At 42.0% G+C, this 25,053-nt stretch overlaps 2 protein-coding genes across 2 annotated transcripts in view; one reads left to right on the forward strand and one right to left on the reverse strand.

The window, feature by feature from the left end:
- Positions 1 to 14,464, forward strand: part of Ankmy2 (ankyrin repeat and MYND domain containing 2) — a 37,559-nt gene extending 23,095 nt beyond the window's left edge. Inside the window, exons 5-10 of the mRNA XM_021178934.3 lie at positions 324 to 484; positions 4,571 to 4,785; positions 5,501 to 5,636; positions 11,495 to 11,623; positions 12,778 to 12,907; positions 14,028 to 14,464. Coding sequence (XP_021034593.1) covers positions 324 to 484; positions 4,571 to 4,785; positions 5,501 to 5,636; positions 11,495 to 11,623; positions 12,778 to 12,907; positions 14,028 to 14,209 — 953 coding nt within the window. The 3' untranslated portion in view covers positions 14,210 to 14,464. The remainder of the gene's footprint in view (positions 1 to 323; positions 485 to 4,570; positions 4,786 to 5,500; positions 5,637 to 11,494; positions 11,624 to 12,777; positions 12,908 to 14,027) is intronic.
- A 4,765-nt stretch (positions 14,465 to 19,229) lies between these two features.
- Positions 19,230 to 25,053, reverse strand: part of Lrrc72 (leucine rich repeat containing 72) — a 48,032-nt gene continuing 42,208 nt past the window's right edge. Inside the window, exons 7-9 of the mRNA XM_021179453.3 lie at positions 23,637 to 23,789; positions 20,550 to 20,577; positions 19,230 to 19,577 (exon numbers count right to left, since the gene is read on the reverse strand). Of these exons, the coding sequence (XP_021035112.1) occupies positions 19,412 to 19,577; positions 20,550 to 20,577; positions 23,637 to 23,789 (347 nt within the window). The 3' untranslated portion in view covers positions 19,230 to 19,411. The remainder of the gene's footprint in view (positions 19,578 to 20,549; positions 20,578 to 23,636; positions 23,790 to 25,053) is intronic.

Consider the following 25,053-nt stretch of genomic DNA (forward strand, 5'->3'; position numbering starts at 1 on the left):
AGAAATATTTCAATTATAGTCAATTTTTATAAAAATAATTTTAGGGGTTTTTAAAGCTAAGTATTTTATTTATGTATTTATTTAATTTATTTATTTTTGTAGTCTACAAAATTCTCAAATTTACCATGAATCCTCTCCTTAAATCCTATCTCTCTACTTTTGGATGCTCTTGAAATCTTTTGCCTCCCTTTCTCTATGCTTTTCCTGAAGAATAAAAACACAGTTGCACGTTTACTCCAAAAGCAAACAGTCTTGTTGTAAAAACAACCCAGACTCCTGTATTTAATGAGAAAATAACAACTTTTCTGTTTTTCTATTTAAAGGTCAGCATGATTGCGTGGCTATCATCAACAATTTCTTCCCTCGAGAGAGACTGGATTATTACACTAAACCCCAGGGACTGGATAAAGAGCCAAAACTGCCTCCAAAGTTGGCAGGCCCACTACACAAAATCATCACCACAACGAATCTCCACCCTGTCAAGGTAGTGCAGTGTCTGTTATATCTGCTCTTCACATCAGGGCTACCCCAGTGTCTTATGTGGGGTGGTAATTGTCTCAAGGATAAGGACTGCTGTCTGAATAGATCCTGTGCCACCTAGATTCATACTACCAGGCCTATCATATGCAGCATGCACTCAGGGCACAGCCCAGTTTCCTCCAGAGAATTTCCCTCATTCAAGGGAGCCACCCATTTCCTCTCTCTAGGATGTTGTTCTTTTTCTCTGGGGATAAGCCCAGGCCAATGACAGACTGAAGGACACTGAATGTTTTCTGCTTTCTCATGGCTGGAGCCAAGCTGTCTGCAGCAATGCCTAGGGATAAGCAGAGCTAACCCTTCTCTTCCGGGCCTTTTGGCCTGCTTCTCCTGGCAGTTCCCTGAGCACACACTCCTGCATTGACTCAAGCAGACATGGGAGCTCGCTGTGGGCATTCTCAGACATGTACCATTCCATTAAGCACAAGCACGGTTTCAGTGCACATGGATATGTGACACCTTGAATAAGGCTGCTAGTGGAAGCACAGGCTTCAGAGCTCAGGTTGTTCAATGTGAGCTTTAAGACCCACTCTGAGAAGCTGGGCACTGGTGATGCACGCCTTTAATCCCAGCACTTGGGAGGCAGAGGCAGGCGGATTTCTGAGTTCGAGGCCAGCCTGGTCTACAGAGTGAGTTCCAGGACAGCCAGGGCTCTACAGAGAAATCCCGTCTTGAAAAAAACAGCAATAAAAAAAGACCCACTCTGAAGTATTTTCCTGACGTCATCCCCATTTTCATTTAAGTCTTGGTTGGTTAGTTGGTTTGGTTTTAAGACAAGGTTTCTCTGTATAGCCTTGGCTGTTCTAGAACTCTGTAGATAAGGCTGGCCTCAAAGTCAAGATCTACTTGCCTCTGGCTGGAATTAAAGGTGTGCACCACTGCTGGTGGCTTTGTTTTGTTTTTAATAACAAACATTGTATACAAAAACGTGAAGATGGTGAAGCTTAGAGTTTACCCATGAAGTCCTGTGTTCTCTCCTGGGCAGCGCAGTCATTCTTGAGAACTCCTATCCAGTGGGCTCTCAGGCACGAAGCAGCCGGGCTGAGAGACCAGGTTTTATGCAGAGCCTGCCTGAGGCTCCCTCCTTTCCCACAGACTTGCATATTCCTTTCCTTTCTCTCCCACTGGCTTCCATAGCTGTTTCTTTGCCTTCAGATTGCAGAGAGGTTCTGGAACCACTTCTGACATTTGCATGACACCCACTGTTTCTGCCCTATTTTTAGTTTACAGATACACAGGTTATGAGTAAATTAGAGTATGCGCCTACTCATGCAGGCAATGTAAAGGCATATGATCCGAGGTGATCTACGGGACTGGGTCTTTAGAGCAACGTTGGAACTGTGGTCCTTTCTTGAGACCCAACCATGCTCCGCTTAGGAGCAGGCGGGTGGTTCACCTGAAGCTCTGCCTTTCTGCTATACTTTGGATACAAAAGCAGCAACACTGCTTTTGTTGTGGTGGCCTACTTCACTGCTGCTTTACCGATCTGCAAGCTGTCACACATCTTCAGAGGGTTGTAAAGGGGAGCAGAAACCCCGTCTAAGCTCAGGAATCTTTTAAAAAGAAGCACAGAACGTCTCCCCAGGCACAGCTCACCGTTTTGCTGCTTTTGTGCCTAAAATGGCTGCCTCTGCATCTAGGTTACAAGGCTGCTATAGTGATGCGTTTGTTTTCAAAAGGGATTTGGGGAGTTGTGGGGATGCTCAGGTGAATCTAGGAGAAAAACAAAATCTCAGGCAAAATCACAATAGCTTCTGAGAAGGGCCTCCGAGGGAGGAGCAGGCCGGTGCACACCTTTCCAGTCTTTCAAGCCCAGGAGTGTCGACTTACCACTTAAAAAAAAAAATCCTGGACAGAGGGAAAACAATTATAATGCGACTGCAGAGGCATGGTCTTTGCTAGCCATGCTTGGAGAAAGAAGATTCATCTTGATTTTATGCTAAAAGGAACACACATACGTCTCTTGACAGTGCATAATGAAGATTTCCTTTATCCCCTTTTGTAATGCTGCAGATATGAAGAGAGCTAGTGAGAATATTCCTTTGTTCCTTTGTGAAGAGCATAGGAATATTTCAGTAGCTCCCTATTTATTGATCATTGCCCTCATAAATATTTCCTCTGATTTGTAGAAAAACCAAGGCCTAGCATCTCAAATTTTCTTAAGATATTAATATAGGCTTTGTTTTAGCTTTTTACAAAGAATTTCGTTTGTAAGTTTGAGTCCATACCCTTATGATGTGAGACCATATATAAAATATTGAGCAGTTTTAAGTGAACATAATTAGCAGACGTATTAATGGGTCCTCTACATCACAAATTAATTTTTTTCTACAAATTGGTTTTTAAAAAAATATTCATTTTTATGTCATGTTGGGTACCTGAGGGCATCGAGGTCACTGCTCAGGTACAAAGCCCTGGCAAGTAGAAGAGTCAATAAACCCCAGACCTGGAGTTACAGGTAGCTGTGAGCTGCCGTGGGAGTCCTGGGAACTAAACCTGGGTCCTCTGCAAGAGCAATAACTCCCATAACTGCTGAACCTGCATCTATATCGTTACACCACATGTGTACCCAGTACCTGTGGAAGCAAGAAGGGACATCTGAGCCTCTGAACTGGAATTTTGTCTGCTTTTGAGCAGCCATATGGGTGCTAGATCCTCTGAAAGAGCAGCCACTGCTCTTAACCACTGAGCCGCCCATCTCTCCCGCTCCCACAGCTTAATTTCTTTTACATTTGTTTTGGTGGAGAGGGTAATCAGCAAATTTACTAATAAGGATTCAGTTTTAGTTACTTCCTGAAGCCGGATAATTTCTTATAAAGTACTGTGGTCTTAAGAAAGTATTTCGCTATATAAAAAATAATTTAGTAGTGTCAAAGGTGATGTTTCATTATCCTTGAAGCTCTGTGAGATTTCCAGGAAGGCTGAACCTGGGTATTATATCAACTCACAGATGATTTCTCTTCATGCATGTCTGAAGAGAATGCAGTTCACAAAGTCTCCTCCCTGACCGTGGTTGTCTCTGGCACAGGGACTGAGCTGAAGCACACAGGTTAGCGAGTACTGTCTGCTGCCCACTATCTGGCCACTGCACACAGGTTCTCATCCTTATTGTCACCAGCAAACTGTATGGTAGTCACCTGCAGACTAACTTCAAGTAATGTACCCCATAGAAGAGGTCATAGAAGCACTCCTTATTAGAGGAAATTTGAGCTTAATTAGTACATAAATAGGAGATGTAGGACTCATAATTTGTGAGATTGGATAGCTTTCTACTAGTCTCCCTTTCAAAGCTGTTTATGGTTTTCATTTTAACATAATTGCATTGTTGGGCATGACTGGGATAATCTTAAGGAAATTTTTCACAAAGAAATGGAGTTAAATGGAAAGTAAAAGCCCTTATTTTTTCTAGTCTTCTTTCTGGAGAGGTCTGATTTTCTTAAAATTAATAAGAATTTGAGGACTGGGGATCTAACAGTAACAGAATGCTTGCTTAGCATTGAGAAGCCTAGGGTTCACTTTCTAGCACCCCATAAACGCATGTACATCTGTTATCCCAGCACTTGGGCTATGGGGGCAGCAGGATCAGGAATTCAGAAGCATCCTTACATAGCAAGTTCAAGGCCAGTCTGAGAGCTGCAGTTTTCCTAGCTATGGGATTATTGAGTTTAGTAATGTTAACTAAGAATCGTTGATCCCTTGGTGATACTGTCTTGTGTGTAATGAACAGTTTTGCAGGTACACTGTGTAAGCAATCATAAAAGTGCTTGTCAGAGACAGTAGCGCACTGTGCTCTGGGAGGCATGCTAGCACCTAAGTAGAGGCAGATGACAGATTCCGTTTTAACTTTAATGTCAAGAGATTCCCTAATGTTAGCTTTATCACATGGAGCAGTAGCAAATAGCCTTCTGACTTGAGTTATGCCATACCCGTGATTCTAAGAATAACCTGGACAGCCTGGATACCGGCTGCACCGACCGCCTCTCGGAGAGGTCTTTGGTGGGCTCTCAGTGTTCAATGGCATTTCTTCTTCTAGATCGTGATGCTCGTGAGTGAGAACCCTCTGCTGGCAGACGCAGCTGCTCTCGGTAAATGCTACAGGGTGATGGATTTGATCTGTGAGAAATGCATGAAACAGAGAGACATGAATGAAGTGTTGGCTATGAAAATGCACTACATCAGCTGCATCTTTCAGAAATGCATTGCCTTCCTCAAAGAAGGAGAGAATAAGCTGGACACCCTGATCAGAAGGTACGGCTTCTGCCATGGCATGCAGAAAGATGCTCAAGATGCCTTATGGGAAACCCCGTGACACGTGCGAGAATTAACGCTATAGCGGCACCAGTCACTGTTGGAGTCACGTTTAGTCTCCCAGAACAAGGGACAATATTAGACTCTGACCAAGTTTTCGTCATTTCCGTTGTTGTTTTTAGTGATTTACTGTGACATTATACATAAGACCACACAGCTAGAAAATCGCACAAGCTTAAGTGTATAGTAAAGTAGGCTGCTGTACCGGGCACTTCCTAGAGCTGTGTGTGACCTTTGCCTTCGGCTGGATTCCTGCTGGTACTTCCTGTATTGTTACCACACCTGACAGAGCTGTGTATGACCTTTGTCCACTCACGATAGGGATCTCACTGTTGCACAGCTTTACCAAGGAAAAGGAACTGAGTCACGAGTGCGTGGCTCTCTGAGAGCTTCCATTCTTCCTACAAACGGCTGACTAGGTCATCAGTAGCTAGCTGGCCAGAGGACAGCACTCAGGCCTTTGAGGGCTTGTGCTAATCAGATCTTGGAAACAAAGTCAGGCCTACAATATGGTCTGAGTAACAATTTAATTTGAGTCCATCCTTGAGATTTGAGGAGACACCATTTTAACAGGAAACTATTCAAAGCTTTTGGGTCCCAAGGAGGGAACTGCTCTAATGTCACAATTTGAACTGTTTAAAAAAATGTCTTTCAGCTTGTTGAAAGGCCGAGCGTCTGATGGCTTCCCGGTGTATCAGGAAAAGATCATCAGAGAAAGCATCCGGAAATTTCCATACTGTGAAGCCACACTCCTACAGCAGCTGGTGCGAAGCATCGCTCCAGTTGAAATTGTAAGGCTCCTCTTTTGCTAGGTTAAATGTCCAGTAAGCCCAGACCACTGCATGCTGTGTCGCTAGGGACAAGTTCTCCTTACCATTCAGGGAACTTTTAGAAACAAAACGGTATTTCTCTACATAGGAAAGTTCTAGGTTATAAAGGGAGCGGGCCTGTGAATATCTTTGTGAATGCTAAGCTGGTTGGATGTCTGTCTACTGAAGGATGGTGACACACGTGTGTGCGTTGGTGGAAGAATTACTAGTAGAAATTCCCAGGGTAGGTGGATGCATAGATTGGCCGTCTAGGGTGCCAGGGTTAGGCCACAGCTGAACTAGCCAACAGAAGGTTGGCGATGATTCCTGGTAACAATCTCAAAGTGTCCCTGCTGCAGTAATTTTAGTGCCTCTAATTAGAAATGTTCCAACTTAAAAAAACAAATTCCCTATAGCCGAGTTGTAGGAAGTAAATTTTACTGTTGCTTTAAATCACTTGCTACCTCTCTGTCACGTGATCAAGGGCTGTTTTGTGAGACACTTTATGCTTTCCTCATTTTGAAGAGTTTTCTGTTCGCCTTCGTCATACTGATTCACGCTTTTATGAGCCTTTCAACCAAATCCTGTATCAGCCTTTTCCCCAGAACATAGCTTCCTCTGTCCCTCTGGCAATTTGGTTCCCTTCTCTGTCCCTATTGGAGGCTGTGCTGTCACCCTCAGTGTGGAAAAAAAAATCAAGACAGAAGTGAGTTCCAGGTACTCCCAGCAAAGTGCTTACCCTCAGTACTTGGTTTGCAAGCTTCTGCTCCTTTCACATAGCAGCCCTTCGCTTTTAAGTACAGTTGGCTATTTGTCAATTAAGCTTTTAGAAGATTAGGGAGCAAATCACGAGGATGAATATGATGGATATACCAGGCCTGGCCAATAGAGTGAAAACAGTCAGACTCACAGACACATAAAGGGCAGAACACAACACTGAGCAGTTGCATTTTTGCTCCAGCACTGGATTCAAGGACTGAACTCGGGTCTTCAGGCTTGTACCCTCTGTGGTATTGAACAAAGCTCGTTTGTGTGCACAGACTTTCTGTAGGACAATTGCTCATCTCAGGCAGGCAGATAGAGCAAAGATTCTATCCTGAGGGGGACAATGCTCTCCACATAGTCGACACTTAAATCTGTGTCACACGGCCACTCTGAGCTGCGCATGTGTCCAGTGGAATAAAGGTTTTGACTTAATACTGGTGCTGCAAACTACATTGCTCTCTGTTGGTGAGGAGTTTGCAGAGTGATATCAGAGAAGTGGCTGGCAGTGGCTGTCACTCCACTGGTAAGTGGAGCCTGGTACTGTACCTCCAGGAGAAAAACCAAAAGCAAGCCCAGAAAACCTGGCTGTTTACATTAAACCTCCATGCCTCAGAGGGCAGAAGCCTGATGACCTGAGTTCAGTCCCTGAATCCACTGTTGGAAGCAAAAAGGCAACTCCCAGTGTTGTGTTCTGCCCACTACATGAATGCTATGGCATACATGTGCCAGTGCGCATGCGCACACACACACACACACATACACACACATAAATATACACACTAAAATTATTTTTTTAATTTTATGTATATGAGTACTCTATCTGCATGTATGCCTCCATGCCAGAAGATGGCATCAGACCCCATTACAGATGGTTGTGAGCCACCATGTGTTTGCTGGGAATTGAACTCAGGACCTCTGGAAGAGCAGGCAGTGCTCTTAACTGCTGAGCCATCTCTCCAGCCCTAAACTTGTTTTTTTAAAGGTTCAACTTTCTGTTTATGAGGCTAGCAAGAAGGCTCAGCAGGTCAAGGCACTTCCCACTAGGCCTGACAACCTGATTTTGATCATCAAGACCCACAAGGATAGCTAAGGTGAAAATTTAACTTCTCACTTCTAGGAAACTAGCTCATATCTGCTATGTATGAATGTGGTGACAACCCAGCTGTGTATTCTGTATAGACAGAAGTGATTCATTATTTGTCCTCTGACCTCCAGCTACGCAACCTCGGCACACCTCTACACGATACAAATCCATTTTTAAAAAATTATTTTTAAGAATCAGGACAAGTCAGCATTTCATCTTTGGTTCACAAAAGAGTAATTAATTACGTCTTCTAGAGCATAATAATGCTTAATGTTTTCCCTGGCAATTTACATTGTCAAAGGTTGATAATAAAGTTGAGATAGTATTTACTGGAGTTTGGAAGGACTTCTCTTTCAAACATTTTTGTCTTTTAAGAGTTCTATATCCTAAGCTGGGCCTGATAGCTACTTGTTCCAGCTACTTGTTGTTTTAGCTACTTGAGTGATTTAGGACAGGAGAGTCACAAGTTCAAAGCCTGCCTGGGCCTTGAACTATGCAGTGGATTCACAAGCAAAGTAGCTTCATAGGATCTTGTCTCAAAAAGTAAAAGGAGGATGTAACTAACTCCGTGTTCGAGCACTATCTAGCTTACACAAAGCCTTAGTGTAGTGCCCTGTGCAAAAGCAAGTTCTCTAAAAAAAATCCTTTTTGAAAACTTTATGAGTGGGTTTCCCAAAGAGCAACCATGTATGTTTTCTGTGATTCTGTACAGTTTTACATCTCTAAATGAACACTGAGCCATTACTATAATGTGAGGGTCGCAGGCTGGTGGCCTTGACAATCGCTGTTTATGCCTATTCTGAAGCCTGCCCTCCTCCCCCCTGCATAGGTTTTGGTTCCCTTTATGAGTGTGGGACTCTGGCTTCTCCCCAACAGAGCTCAACAGGAAGTGGCTTTGGCTCTCTTTATAATCTCAGTTGAGCAATGTAGCAGGTTATATGGCAGAGAACTTACCTTCTCTCTCCATTAAGAACTCATGTTTTAACTTCAAGGAAAAACCTTGTAACCACAGGTTTTTTGACCTGTGCTCCAGTTCTCGAAATAACGACTCTGAGACTTAATTTTACATGAATAAATGCCTGAACCATAAGCTTGCCCTTGTTCCCCAACTAGCTCGTAACTTAATTAACCCATCCATTCTATTCTATGAGTGCCATGTGCCTTGTTATCTCTTAGTTCCATGTGTCTGTCTCCTCAGGTGATTCTCTTTCCACACCTGACTCTATCCCAGAGTTCTCTCCAAATCCTACCTCCTATTTCCTGCTTTAGCTCATTGGCCAGTGAGCTTTTTATTGGCAGGTGATGCTTCCATCCTAGCTTTTATTTGCACTGCATGAAGGTGGTGATAAGCCAGTGATGTGGAAGAATTAAGAAACAGGCAGAGGTAGTTTATTAGACACATGACATGTAGCCACAACAAGCTAGACCACAGAAGAGCTGTCTGCTAGAGATATTCTGGAGGGCTATTAGTATGTGGTGGCAAGCAGTTGTTCCATATCACAGTACCTTGGTGGCTTAGGTCTTATAGGATAGGATGTGAGTCTCATTCCTGGATGGTCAAACAGACATGTCATTATTTCGCTGAGGAACAAATATGGTGAGTTATTCTTGGGAGTGGCTTTCTGTGCAGTGTAGCATGGGTTGTTAGGTGTTAAACTCCTGAGGGTCTGTGTGTGCTCATTAAAGAGTGACATCATATAGTATTATTGCTGTCAGCATCCTCATGCCCATGGGTAGACTGTAGCCAGTCCTACTCTAGGTAGCAGTAGCCTTACTCTGAGCCCAGCCTGCTTTGAACTAGAACCTTCTGTTTGGCTGAGCACAGCTACCTCCCTCAGAGCGTCACCCGTAGTCTCTGACTTTGTGACATGCACTGAATAAAAGCATCCTGCTTGTTTTCAGGCTGATTAGCAAAGTAGATGACAAGATTTACTCACCAAGAAAGTTCTTGTCGCACAACAGTGCCAAGAAGGAGTCATTGTTGTTACCCATCTCTACTATGAGGACATTTTGGTTTTGTTTTTGTTTCTAAAGCAGTAATTCACATGTACAGTCATACTCTTAGCAAAATATTCTGCGTTTGGCCCTCAGTTACAGCCGGACTAGTGTAAGTGTATTGAGTGGCTCTCACAACGCTCCTGTCTTCATGATGAACCTATCTCAGGCGGTTTTGTCATGGCTGTGATGTCTGTTGAATGTACCGTGCTTTAATATATCCGTGTGGCCAGAACTACTTTCTGATCCAGGACTCTGTTTCTTCATGTCTTAACTTTTGTGTGCCACCAGAGCCGGCAAGACTCGATGTACGAAAGAAAAGAATTACAAAGATTTATAAAAGTTCAGGACAATGTTAAGCCAAGTATTTCCCACTTTTAGTACATCTTGGTATTGCCTGGGACATTAATAATAATACATTTTCCTGGACCACACCCATAGACATTCTGATTTAGAAAGTATGGATTAAGCAGATGGACCTCGATTTTTAACAAGCATGCTACATGTGAGTTCTTAAAGGTAATGGCTCTCTACCTTCATTCATGATGAAGTAAGAAATTAACTTAGGCTCATTTTGCCTAATTTTTCCTTATTACCTTATTTATTTCAAAAGATAATTTTTAGCTCTCCCACACAGAAAGTCACTGGTATTCAAGAACTTGATGATTTGAAAAGTAACTTTTAAAAATGCTTCTTGAATCCTCTGAATATTTTTTTTAGACTATCTTCAGTATGCCAGACTGTGGAATATTATTTTCAGGTGATGTTTGTTCAAGATCCACTATGACAGTAAAAACACAGTTCTTGCATGGAAGAGGGAAAGACTCAGCTGAAAATCCAGCGCACTGAGCAAGTAGAGGTGATAGGATCAGTCGCCCTTAGTTTTGCTCATCTTTGAAGGCTTTAATACCTTTGCTTCAGGCAGACAAATATTTACCCTTATAATTTTCTCCATCAAAAATTTTCATAAACTTTTCACAACTGTTCTTTTACTAGTCCCATAATAATAAATTTCAGTTACATGTATGTTTATTAAAGAGGGTAGAGCATTCAAAAGTATAAAGTCATTAAAATGCTTTAAAAGACTACATGGAAATTAGTGAGATCTCAATATTGATTCTGTGGGCAATCAATATTGACTTGATGGGGCCTAAAATAATTACATTATTAATATCTCTGTTAGCTTCCAAATAAATGAGATTTAGATGCTTTATTTAGCTAGCTTTTGCCCAATTACTGGGGTAGTGCCCCTAATCTATGTCTTTATTCTCTAGGCTGTTAATTCCCAGCGGTGCTCCCAGAACACATGCTGTTTGAATCTGTCTTGCCCGGGTTACTTCTGCTCCAGAAGTCTTTCATGGTGGGGCATTCACCCAGAAATGTGCTCCTGGTCCATCATGTTTGATGGAAACCTGTCCTCTCCACCTTCCTTCTCCTACCAACCCTTCTCCCTCCCCCCACCCCAACAGTGACAGCTGTAGCCACTTTATTTTAACCAATTGTTTTAAATTGGAGAGCAAAATTTACATAGCATCACTTGGTGTCCATGAAGATCTGCCCCTGGGGGCAACCATATCTTGGGGGGCCAGTATTTAGCATTTGAATACATAGCAGCAGCAGACCAAACCCCCAACACTGGGGTATCCATATTGTCTTGATGTCAGTTCTCAGCAAGAAGACAAAAATCTTCAAGCTCCATTCTATTTCTGAAGTTAGCATGACATTACTGGCTAACACTAATTGGAAATGCTTATATTCTAGAATAGGGACACTTGTTTTCTGTCATTTATGGTGATCCCCGCCTTACTTGCTGTATACTTTGTGTAGAAGAGAATGCTCTTGAGAGGCTAATTCTTCGTCTTAGAGTGTGGGTGTTATCTCGAACATTAGCAGTTTCTTGCTCTTGTTACCAGTCAATACCTTTGTGTCAGTGAAACATACTGCTGTGGTCTTCCATGGGGATCCCAGTGAGTTTTTTTTTTTTTTTCTCCTGCAGGGTTCTGACCCCACTGCATTCTCTGTGCTTACTCAAGCCATCACAGGGCAAGTGGGCTTTGTGGATGTTGAGTTTTGTACCACCTGTGGAGAAAAAGGAGCAAGCAAAAGATGTTCGGTTTGTAAAATGGTAAGAATGGAATTCCTTTACAGTCATTAATTGTAGATAAGGTTGCACCAAGCTGACTGCGGCATCCAAAAGTCCCACAGCACGCAGTTGACACTAGTTTTCTAATAAATTCTAATAAACGAACATATCGTACTAATCTTAAACAGTAGCTCAGAAAGAGAACTACCTGTGTGCCGTGGTTTCTGTGTTTACTACAGCACAGAAAGAAATGAGGGAAAAAAGGAAAGGGTGAAGGAGAGAAAAGAGATCAGAGAGCAGCAGGGCACAGGCACAGGCTGCTGCTGATAGGAAAACCCAGCCTGCGACAGTTCTCAACCATTTTCTGTTGGCTCCCCAGTCTTTCTTCAACTCTTCCCTGTAAACTAGAACTTCTAACTGCCAGCAAATGATGGTCCTTAAGAACGCCACCTTCCCCTTTCCTAGTGTTGTCTTTGTAAAGTACATATGATTATGTTCTTCTCACATCCTGATCCTGCCGTGTGTGTGTGTGTGTGTGTGTGTGTGTGTGTCTGGTACACTCACTGAATCCCACTGGCAACATTAATCTGTGGATTTTGAGGGTCAAACTGGTTAATTACTTTTGACACATCAGCATTTGCCACTGCCATGTGCTTCAACAGCTTCACCTGCTTACATGACTTCCTTAGCCTGTTTCCTCATGTGTGAGACGGGGCTCAAGGTGTTAAAACTAACTATGGCACGTAGGAAAGCCCTGTAGAAGCAGTGTTTAAGTGCACCGTCACACTTCCTGTCTGTGACAGGCTTCAGGTGGGGTGGTTTGGCCAGTGCCCGTGTTCCCAAGGCTGTGGTAGAAGAATAGTGAGCAACAAGAAATGCAAACACTTCTTTTGAGCTTTTCAGTTTTGTTTTCTCCTGAGACCACGCTCTTGACTCTACCTCCCAAATGCTGGGATCACAGGCTCTTAAGATGCCAGTTACCAAAAGTCTTTTGTAACCCCTTATTGTATAATATTAGTGTTTTAGTCGAAGGTTAAAATTACAAATCTGGACCAACCCACAGCCATATTATATACAACCACACTTCATACAATAGTAAACAGAACTTTTATAATAGAGATCTTGGTTTGATATTTGTCGGGAAATCATGGAATTCTAAAACCTTAAAGTAAAATCAAAATTGTGATTGCCTTTAGGTAATATATTGTGACCAGACCTGCCAGAAGACACACTGGTTCACACATAAGAAGATGTGTAAGAGTCTGAAAGATGTCTATGAGAAGCAACAGACTGAAGCTGCCAAACATAAGAGACAGGAGGAAAAGAGTATGTACCAATCCACTGAGCCTGTGCTGCCTCCTTGGGTGGGAAATGCAGGCTAGGTTACCCCGATGCTGCACACAGAGGAACTGAGTCGCTTTCAGAGTAGACTCAGCTCTGGGATACTGCATAAAATGCTGTCAGCAGAGACATCGCTGGCAGTCACATGACTCTGATGATGTGGCTTACTCCACATTTGTCTGCATGGAGTGCTGGGATTCTTTTCTCTCATGGAGGATTTTAAGGTCATCGATTAGGCCTTGAATGTCCCCTAATGGCATCCAGAAGAGTTTAAAGTTAGACGTCTTTGCATTTTTAGTTACAGTTCAATATTATGAATGAAATTATAGTTTATTTATAATTAAAGGCCGAGTTGTAGATCTGATGCACACACTCGACTCTGCAAGCATAAGAACACTGCGTTACACAGTTTGCCTTCTTCCCATGATATTTAAGTGACTGCTTTTCCTCTGAAGCTATAACTTGTTTCCACAGTGATTCTTATCCTCTAGGGACCTGCCCAGCCCTGAGTCCTAAGCCCGGAGGATATATCCTGCCTTCCTGGAAGTGTGTGTAGTTGGAAACCATTGGCTATGTCCAACTGACTGTTTCTAGACACTCTCATCTCTATGCATCAATTGTGGCTCTTGTATCATTAGTGTGATGGAATGCTATTCTCAAAGTTGTTCTTAAAAAGAAACTTTGGTTACTAAGAGGCTAGTTAGTTTTTCTCGTTTGCTTTCTTTGCTGTGACTCAAACATTTTTATCCTGTGTGGAGGATGGAATACAGGTAGGCTTTGACTTCTGACACTTCAGTGAGAAACACATAACTAAACCTAGGCACCTACCTTAAGGATATCAGGTTAATTAAAAGAAAAACTCTTTAGATGCAGATTTTTCTCAGCCCCAAACAATTCTGATGTAGATTTCTGGACCCAGAGACAGAGGCTTTGAATTCTATGCAGGTACTGCTACTGTCACAGGGAAGCTTGAGGTATCCAACCCCTCTTCTTGATAATTATAATAAAAAGAATATGTCTCATAGTGACTGATTCATAGAGTAAGCATTGCCAGGCAATCTGGCAAAGAGTAATCACGAACACTTGCACTTTTTCTGTCTGTTAGATGGAAACCCTGATGTCAGTTCTAACCATGTCAATGAAGATCAACCAGAAGCTGAAGAGGGCATCACTCAAGAAAATTCCATTCCTAGCGATTCTGTGGAAGGGAAGAAAGAAGCTGCTAATGACACTGGACTGGCCAGTGCACAGGACGCTCCTACAGGGCCACAGCTGTCCGAGGAGTAAAAGCTGTCGACAGTGGCCGGCATGGGTGGTCTTCATCCTGGCCAATAGCTGCAGAACTCATGTGAATGTACCTTCATTTGCTCTGACACTGCATGGCACAGTGGCAGGATTGCACCTCCCTAGAGTAGAGGCTTTCAAGCAAAGCTGCCTCCCACGTCTTGATTTCCTGTTGATTTCTGTTCTATAACTGAACAGGCATTTCTGAGGAATTTCTTTCTTTTCTTTTCTTTTCCAAAATACACAAAAACAAGTCCATTCCTTTGCTGGCTCCTCAGTGACAAAGGAGAAGAAATCATCTTAAAGAAGAAATCTGGGTCCTAGGGAACAAAGAGAACAGGGAAGATGTAGAAAGAGGTGATATTTAGGAAAGAAGGAATCGTGGGCACTGAGATGGGCAGTCAGAGACACAAAACTTACCTGTGAATGTTGTCCTCAAGTTGGACATACAAAGCCGTAATGAGGAAGGATCTCTGTTCTTAAAGCTTTGCCATAGTTGAGTCTCCTGTAGTATAACCAGGAATTGTTGAGAGCACTTTGAACCCTCTGTTCCTTGCAGAGATACGCTACATGATTTGAACAATCAGAAAGGTTGGATCCAACCCGGGGTAGTCACTGTGTGTGTATTTCCCGTAGAACCACCCATGCACCATCCTCCCCACCCAGAAGACCAACACTTATCTTCCCATCAGCCTTTCCTGACCCTCCTCCTATCCAGAAACTGTGATTTCTTGCTGTCATTTCCGAGAATGTCCCATTCTGTGTTTTCAGTGTCCGGGGCATGTACGCAAAGCTGGAGTGTCCTGTCTGAAGAAGGTGCTGTCTTTCCGTTCCCTCTGTTGGCTTTAAAATAAATCTATCTACATGCACAGTTCATCTTGTTTCATAATTTGTGTTGAGAGGCTAAATATCAAAGAAGATAACAAATGACAAGGCTGACACACATGGGGGAATGAAGTTAAGATTATATAGCCTGCCCAGTACCTCAGATTCTTTCTTCCATCAGTCCTGGTTCATTCTAATCCTCTTTATGGCTGTTTTATTTTTTTTTCCCCAGCCCCAGCACACATATCTCCTCCACATCCTAGACTCGTTCAGTGATGATCTCATGTGAGTACAGTGTTAAAAAGTTAACTATGGTATTTATACTTGTCAGTTGTAAAATGTTTCTCTTGAGGACTCAAGGAATCCATCAATGTGCCACAGTTATGTAGTGATAAACACTTACTTTTAGGTTGTGAGTGAGCCTTTCAGCCCCCTCCAAATGTTACCACTCTCCTCTCCCTCTGTTTTAACAATTTTTAATGTATACTTATAGCATTTTTCCTTACCCCTGTCTCATTAAGCTCTTGCCCACACTCTGACAGCCTGCCTACAAATCCTGGAGTCCATGCACTGACATGTGGTAAGTTCTCTGGGCCTTTGTTTTTCTTTTTTGCTTCATGTGTCCCAAAATTAAGGGCTGAAGAGCCCTGCAACTCAGAGTACCCACCCTGACTCCCAAACGAAGCAACAGAAGCCTGCCATCCTTTAGCCCACATTGGTATAAAGCTCAGATCTGAAATTTGCAGCCACACTCCACACTTTGAACTCATCAGCCCACCCCCACCCCCACCCCCACAGCGGCATGAGCAATTTCTTATATGTTACAGCTATATATCGCTAGGTGCTCTTTTTTAGGGAAACCCTAATAAATCAAGTGATCTTGGCCAGTTTGGGCTTATAAATGACCCACTCCAAGTGACTTAAACCACAAATATTTATTTCAAAGATTTGTGGAATCTAGAAAACCAAAATCAGGGCTCTGGATTGGTTTTAATCTTCCTACGATTCTTCATTCTGACAAGGCCCATCTTGTTTTATCATTACATGAAGGAGGACTTCAAAATAGCCCCGTGGGAAAACCACCCCCACTTAGGAAGGCTTTACTTTGTGAAACACCTCCAACTCTAAATGCCATCACCTTGGATTGAATTGTACAATGTGACTTTGGGAAACTGTGGGATACAGCAATTTTCGTCCCTAAGAGGCACCACCACATTGTGAGTCACCACTACACGTGAAGCAGGACAGCCACACCCAACTTTATGATCCTCTTCCCAACCCTTGAGACTCTGTTGCATTGTTAGTTTTCCTAAGAGGAGACTTAAAGCCTCTGGAAACAAGTAGCCTTAGGCTAGACCTGCAGATTGCGTAGCCCAGCTTTTAGCCTTTTAGCCTTTTATACCAGGGGAAACTTGATTCTTATCATGTGACCTCCCAAAGTCAGCCTGAATGGGTCTTCATTGTTTAAAACAGAACATATAATTAAAAAGTCTTATTAAGGATATCCTCCATTGTTAGTAGAATGCTATCCAGCTGATGAGTCATGTCTTCTAGTTTGTGTTTAAATCAATGATCTTTAAAGCAGTATTTTCCAGTCACAGCAACTCAGCTGTCTATTAGTAATATTTTAAGAACCCAGTATAGAAGAATGTACTTTGTGAAAAATTTTTTTATTGAAACTGGATTTTTATACAGTATATCCTGCTGGTAGCTTTTTTTAAACAATATATCCTAAATATAATTTGCCCCCTCTACTCCCCATTTTCCCGTCCCAACCCCACCAGCTTTCTGTCTCTTATTAGGAAACAAATAGGCCTCTAAGGGATAATAATAAAATATAATGAGATAAAACAAATTCATTGGAATAGGACAAAACAAACAAGAAAAAGAGCTCAGGAAACAGACATGCAGAGACTCTCTCGTTTGTAGTCAGGCATCCCATAACAACAGAAAGAAGTCATGATATATACACAAAGAACTTTTTTGGTTAAAAAAAAATTAAAAAAAAAACAAAATTAAAAAAAACAAAACAAAACAAAAAACCTTGGTATGCCTCTACGGTGGGGCATGTGGCCTACCCTTAAGAGGTTTGTGTCCCCAGTGAGACTCCCTTGGAGACAAGAAGTTTACCCTTTTCAAATGGGTGGAGATACTAGGGATGGGGCCTGGTGTTCACTTCCTTCACATCTGGGACTCCATCTGATGCAGACTAGTGCAGGCCCTCTTCGTGCTGCCTTATTTTCATTGCGTTGTTGGCCACATGGGAATTCCTAAACCACTTCAGCTGTCAGGAGCTCTCCACAAACGCACAGATGGGAAGGCACACACTTACACAACTCAGTAAACACAGAGGTGTCAAGCTCGTGCCTACCTAGAGCCTTCATTTCTACTGGCTAGGGTTCTTCGTACCAGAAAGTATTCTACATGCTTCTGGAGAAGAATCATAAAACAACAGCCTAGCTACCAACCTGCAGTGGATCTACAGTGGTGCCCTGCCTGCAAGATAGGCTATGGTGGCACAATGCTTGTGAGAGTAATCAACTAATATTTGATTTGACTTAAGGCTGGTTCCAGAAGATGGAACCCATACCCAGCACTGCTTACGTGACCAAGAACCTGAGACTAGGCAGCCCAGGGACCTAGGGTAGATCCGAATACTAGTGTTTCTACTAAAGGAACTTAGCAATAAAATGACTCCTGATGCCATTCACCGATGTTCCTAGATCAGTGCCTTGCTTAGTCCTCATCAGAGAAGCTTCCTCTTGCAGTAGATGGGAACAAATTCAGAGACCCACAGCCAGACAATGGACAGAGAGCTAGAGACCTTGATGCACTCAGGCCTGAACACGATAACTCCATCAAATTCCTCCTCTTAACTCTTAAGATTCAGTCTACCACTGAACACTGGACACCACACAACACTCTTAAATCGTTTTAACTCTTGTGCTTTAACTATCTAACTTTAACTATTTGTGCATTTAACTCTTAAATGCACAAATCGTTGCTTTTCCTCATCCTATCTGACCTTTTTTTTTCGCCCCCTACTTAGGAACCACACCTGAATGTTCGGACTCGGACCAGACACGGTATCAAGTGCTAATAGACTATTTCAGCTGTCAGGTCTCACCCTTTATGATGTCAGCCCACAATTCCAGTGTGCCTGTATTCTCTGAGCAGACAGGAAAGGGAGAAAGGCCACTGTCTTGTATGAGCTTCTGACAGACCTTTTAAGTTAAGGAAACCAGCAATGATAAAATGTTTTTTTTTTTTTTTTTTTTCCCACTTGGCACTAGGCAATTGGTAAAGGCTGCCTAGTTTCTTTTTTTCTCCAGCACTGGACTTCTGGCAAGGCCAAGCCAACATCATTAGCCTCCACCCTGATCTGGCAAATGTCCCAGAGATGTGAAAGCAGTGTACTGGCTAGCTGAATTGTGAGGGGCTGCTGTGTGGCAAAGGGAAAGGCAGAGCCATCACCATGGCAACGACACCCAGCTGTCTTGGGACAGACAGTGCAAGAAGCCACACACAAAGCGTTCATCCTCTGTGACTGCATTTGTATGACTTTCACAATCAAACCCGACCAGTTTGCTCTCTGGAAGTCAGGAGTGGTTAGTATAGAAGTGTGGGCGGTGCCTGCTAACAGGAAGAAGGGGCTTTTAGAGAGTTGGTCACGCTTTACGACTTGATCATAGCGCCAGTTACATAACCTTGTATATTTTGGGGGAAAGGTGTTGAGTTTTACACTTAGAATTCGCATACAGTCCTATATCCATGAGTGTAGAGAGAATCTCTTATAAGCATCACCTGTCAATAAAAAGGCTTATGGTCAATGAGCTGAGGCAGGAGGAAGTACGAGGATATCCCATGGGGATAGAGAGAATTCTGGGAATTAGTGTCAGCGGTATGAGAGATTCACCCCAGAATGCTAAGGAGACGTAGAAGCCAGCAGGAAAATGAATTCAGGTGAAAATAAAACGGGAGATTTGCACACACACACACACACACACACACACACACACACCAGAATTTCTAGGAGACAGATGTAAAAAGCAGAAGAAACCAGCCATGCAGTTGAACCTAGGTTAGAATAAAAGGGGTAATAAGAGCAAGTCGGACAACAAGCTGAAGTGTATGAGCTAGGCATTTAATAATAAGTAATCTCAGAGTCATTACTGTTGGGAAGTGAGTGGCTGGGAAGAAAAAAAATGGCTTTATTTTTTATACGTGGGTAACTCATATACAATTTTTACATTATGAAACATTTTTCACTACTGACCCTTCTATTTAAAAAATTCAGGTAGCAACAAATGTATACGGAGCTAAATTGAGGGAGTGTTCTAACAAGTGAGCCAACAGCACTCGGAGTTCCGGAAGTGCTCGTTACCGCAGGGAAATCATGAGCATCTCGGCGGCCGAGCTCTTTTTCTTCTGGTCATACTTTTCACTTCGTGTTAGAACGGTGTTCCAGTTCATGCTGGTAAAGGTCATCAGGGATCTCTTCGTGGATCTTACAAACACAGCATCTTCTGGGTCATCAAACACTGTCCTGAGAAGGTAGCAGTTACATCAAAAACAAGCGTCTGGCCAGCGTGACTTCCTGTGTGTGTGTGTGTGTGTGTGTGTGTGTGTGTGTGTGTTTGTGTGTAGTGTGGTGACCAGGGCCATATACTTCCTAGGGAAGTGTTTTATTTACCTCTGGAGCACACCTAAAGCCCTGAAGTTTTTATTTAAATGAATAAATCGCATAATTTCTCACCAAAATTGTGAACTTTACTGACATGGCTTTCAGGCCAGGGGACACAACTTTTATTGTGTGCGTGGTTTATTTGTAAAGTGGAGCGTGTGGGTATATTTCAGGATCTATTATAAAAGTCTCACGTGCTCATGTATTCCTAGTGGAAAATTGTTAAAAGACGAGCTGGAAATACTTTCTGGTATCATGCATATTGATATTGTAAACCTTTTACTTGAAGTTATTTTTTTTTGCATATCTTTTATGTTATGAGAATATTTTTTAACATTGAATCTAGAGAAAACACTCATACTTAGAAAAGTAATGGTTTTAAAGTTCATTAGTATTCATGAATTTGAAATGTCCTCTGTAGAATTAATGAACTATTTGCTTTGGGAAATGTAAATTCTAGATGATGTAAGATGTTAATCTATATGATAATCGACTTTACGGAACATATTTAGAGGCAAAGCAAACAAATGAAGTTTCTCACTTGGAATAGCTAATAGTTCTTAACAAGTTTTAATGTTTTATAAATCTAATCACCTGCTCACTTACTCGAGGTTATAATAATCACATTAAAAGCCTGAACTTGCCAAATATGAACACATAGCTGGAATTTATTTGTCAAAGAAAAACAACCATTTTTCTATTGATTGAAAGACTAATGGCTTTTAATTAATTAAAATCTATTTTAGAAGATAAGGGTAATTTAGAAATGAGACAATTATAAAACAGTCTGTCAATAAAAGGAAAGAAGTAAAAAACAAACAAAAAACCACTTACTTGTCAACATTATCCCCAAATGCAAAATCTAAAAATAAAATTCCAAATTAGTATTTTTCAAACATTTGGTCGGCACTTAAACATGATGAGATTGTCAGCTTTTCAAGGAAATTGACAAAAAGGAAAAAAAAAGACTTTATAAGTTATACAAAATTGAAAATTTCCAATAGGTAAGGCATTTTGCTTTAGACTTTGGGGTAGTGTTTAATATGCGGCAAATCTCAAAGCAGTATGCTGAATCAGCTTAGCTGCCAAGGAAATCCAACTGGGTGGACTCCATTGTCCATTTTATAAGCAAGGTTCATACACAGAAGAAACTTCTGCTGAGTAGTCAGGACAAGTCTTTAAGGCCATCTCAGCCATTTGGACTCTTGGCATGAACTTCAAAGAAAGAATAAACAAATCCCAGATCACAAGACTCCATCTTCCAGAGCTTTAGTGCTGAAGGGCCAGACCCCATAGCCTGGAGCTCTCAGGGTCTGCCATGGCTTTGTTTATTCCTCTTCAGAATGTCTGGTACCACACCAAAGGCAGAACTTATCTGCACCTGTTGGGTCACTAAAGCCTTCAGTGTGAGCTCCTGCCAGTCCACAAGAGAGGAGACTGCCAAGAGCCATGGCACCATGCCTTTCACAAGTGGCTGCCCAAGTCTCCCATTCTTTCTTCTGTCCCCAGGCTCTTTCCCTCTCTCTCTCCAAGGTGTTATTGAGATATATTTGAAAAGTAACAATTATGCATATTTATGACATGCTACTAGATGTTTTCACACACACACACACACACACACACACACACACACACATTGTGAAATAACAAGCCATAGTTGCATATTACATACATAGTTACATAGTTCACATATCTGGCATCTGACACAGCTACCGTATTGGCTTTTGGGTGTGCGTATTTTCGCACGATTGTTAACCATAGTTATGTTACATGAGATCTCCAGAATTGGGTTGTCATGTACAGTTGGAACTTTGCTTTGACTCAGATCTTCTCCTCTTTCCCTCTGACCAGCAAAGCCTTAGTTTCAGCGGTGACCATCCTGTTCGGTGAGAACGTAGAGCAATAGAGGAAGCCACCCAGTGTCCCAATGTAGTGTCTACATGTGTGCTCACAGGTGTGCACACCTTTGCGCTCATGTGAATGTGTGACATACACTCCACACGCTGCTCTGTTATCACCCTACATTACAAGTTTATGTTTTTAAGTACTACAAATATATCATGGGATAAGTCTCTACTGGGATAGTTTGTATTGTATGAATGGCCAGTAGTGCAATATTTCGCCATGAATAACCATCTTCTGTATTTAGTCCTATAAAAAGGCATCATGAAGAGAGCCTGTTTTTCTTATCCATGTGTGCATATACTCTCACAGAAGAGACTTTAAGTTGCATTCTTATGTCAAGTCGCTTGGATATTTTATATGCTGAAAGGCACTGCAGTCTGGTCTCCAAGGCAGTTGACCTAGTTCATGGTTTCATAAATAGCACACACTGCTTTTATTTTCTCATTTTTATCCTTTAAAGTTTTTCCCATCCGTGTTAGATGGAAATGCTATCTTATTGCTTTGGGTTGCCTGTCTTTGGCAATAATTGAAGCTAACTTAACTGTATCCATTTCTTACTTTTTAGAAAGTTTGTGCGATTTGTCATTTTATGTACTGGGCTTTTATTTTATTTGGATTTAAGTGTGTGTGTGTGTGAGTGTGTGTGTGTGTGTGTGTGTGTGTGTGGTGTAGGTGCATTCACTTGCATGTGTGTAGATGGAGATGATGTATAGGTGTATGTAGCTACACACACCTTGTCTGTGCATAGGCAGAGCCAGAAGCCATGTTAAGTGTCCCCTTCCGTCTCTGCCAGCTTATCTTTGAGACAAGGCCTCTCCCAAGACTGAACCCATTTTTTTTTTCAGCTCCACTGCCAGTGAGCTTCAGGGATCTGGCTGTCACCCCATGGCCTTTCTTCCCCCAGTGTTGGGGTTATGGGCACATGCTGTCACTCTGGGCTTTTTGTTAGTCCTGGGAATCCTAACTCAGGGCCTCATGCTTGTCCAGCAAGCAAGTTACTCACTGCCTGTTTCCCCACCCCACTCTGAGTTTTGTTGATCTTATTTGTTGGTTTCACAGGATCTTCTTCTATAGCTCAGGCTGACCTGGGACAGATGGTCATCCTGTCTCAGACCTCCAGATACAGGAATGCATCGTGTGCTACCCTGCTAGGACTTTCTGTTTTTGTTTTGTTTCTCTGATAATGCTGGAGATCAAACCAACTTTGGGCATGCTAGCCCAGCACTTTGTGCCTGGCAGCATCCTTTGCTCTCCGACTGGGATTACACAAATTGAATTCTGAAAGCCTGTCAGGGATCGCCAGGCTCAGCGTCCACCTGTTCCATGTCGCAATGCTTTTTCCAGTTTGTGTTTTAATTTTGTCCCCGTGTGGCACCATAGCTTTTACATTACGTAGATAAATTTGTCAAGGTTCTTTCCAGTGTCACAGAACTTTATATTAGCTCCATGAACCTTGTTCCTGTGTCCTTTGCTATGTGACAAAAATAAATCTGTTTGGATTTTATGTTATTTAAAATACGTGTCAACTAATTAAATATAACTGAAATGTAATATTTCTATGTAACACCTTGGGTGTGAGTGTAACCAAAATACTATAGTGCTAATTTCTAGCTGGTAAAAGTGCAAATGATCTTCATTTCTTCTTAATATTTTCCCTACATCATAAAAGAGTGTACCCTCCGTTGAGAAAACTGTTTTGTGTCATTGGTAATAACAATGATGGCTTATGTTTTTATTTTTATTTTTTTTTTCTTTCACTGGATACTGGACAAGGGCTTCAGGCATTCCCCCCCGCCCCCCGGGGCCACTATTACCATACTGAATCATGTAACATGGGTGAGGGAAAGCGAAAATTACATTATTCACTGTATCAACAGGGGAAAGATGAAGATAAGATGTAATATTGGAAATTAATTAGAAGGTACTTCACTATACAGGGAAGTTACAGTTATTATTGCAGTCAAGTGTGCCGAAAGCTTACAGAGCTTTTATCTCAGTTTTGTTTTTCCACTGTACCTGAGGGAGGTTTTTTGACCCACTTTTGCTTTATTGGTAACTTGGGGTTCCAGGAGGCATCCACTCGTTTTCCAAATGCTACTGATTGAATCACGTGAGCTTTTTTATGGTTAAAAATGGTAATCATGGATCTTCTCTCTTTCTCTGTAATTTCTAATAAAGGAAAAGAGAGATAATATTTAAAATTAACAAAATCGTACCGAGTGATTCAAAAAAAAAAAAAAATCTGAGCAATCTGCCTTGCCTGACCAGCCAAATTGCTGATATCTGGTTTAGATGAGACCCTGCCTCTGATAGCACATACATGCATGTGTGCACATACATCAACATACAAGTGTGCTCCAACAAACATGCATACATGCACACACAGAGAAGTAGGTTTAACTTATATATGACAATATTGTTGAACCATTATGCAAGGAGATTTCAGTTATTAATCCAATCTCACAAGCACTCATTTGATATCCTCCTGCCATAGTGGCACTCAATCCTGTGGTCTAGCACACTCCTGAGACTTTCTAGGACATATCAGCATATGACTGACATGAGAACAGGAGACACTCTGCATACCCTCACCACTGCTGGGAAGGAGATATATTCTCACGGGCAGACTTTCACAGTAACAGCCCCTAAAGGATAAAGGATAGTCTTTACAGCTAGCAAAATAATGGGATAAGGGATAGATCATATGTGCTTGGTTGAATTAGGCCTCAAAAGTACACAACAGAATGCATGCATATATGGACATATATGCACATATGAATGAATAGGCATGTGTGAGAAGTCACTGTTGGGTATGCCAATTTTAATAATATATAGAATTTTAAAGAAGATGACTTTTAGAATTTAGATTTTAAGAGATTCTCTACAAATCACTTTTTGTGACAAGAATCCAAAGTATTGAGTCTGTAGTGGACATACACGCCTTTAATTCCAGCACTTGGGAAGTAGAGGTAAGCTAATCTCTGTGAGTTCAAGGCCAGCCTGGTGTACAGCTAGGGCTACACAAAGAAACTCTGTCTTAACAAAAATAAAAAAAGAGAAGTGAAGTGAGGAGAGGAGAGGAGAGGAGAGGAGAGGAGAGGAGAGGAGAGGAGAGGAGAAGAGAAGAGAAGAGAAGAGAAGAGAAGAGAAGAGAAGAGAAGAGAAGAGAAGAGAAGAGAAGAGAAGAGAAGAGAAGGAGAAAGAAAGAGGAAGAGAAGAGAAAGAGAAGAAAAGAGAAGAGAAGAGAAGAGAAAAGAAAAGAGAAAGAATCAAAATGTCAGGCGGTAAACAATTTGGTGTCAAGAACAGGAGAGGTGGCTCAGTGGTTAAGAGCACTGGCTGCTCTTCCATTCACAGCACCCACAAGGTGGCTCACAACTATTTGTAACTTTACAGGGAATCCAACATCTTCTGGCCTCTGAGGGTACCAGGC

Source organism: Mus caroli, unplaced genomic scaffold (genome assembly GCF_978045245.1).
Source record: "Mus caroli unplaced genomic scaffold, Mus_caroli_1 scaffold_14, whole genome shotgun sequence".
In the NCBI taxonomy this organism is placed as follows: domain Eukaryota; kingdom Metazoa; phylum Chordata; class Mammalia; order Rodentia; family Muridae; genus Mus; species Mus caroli.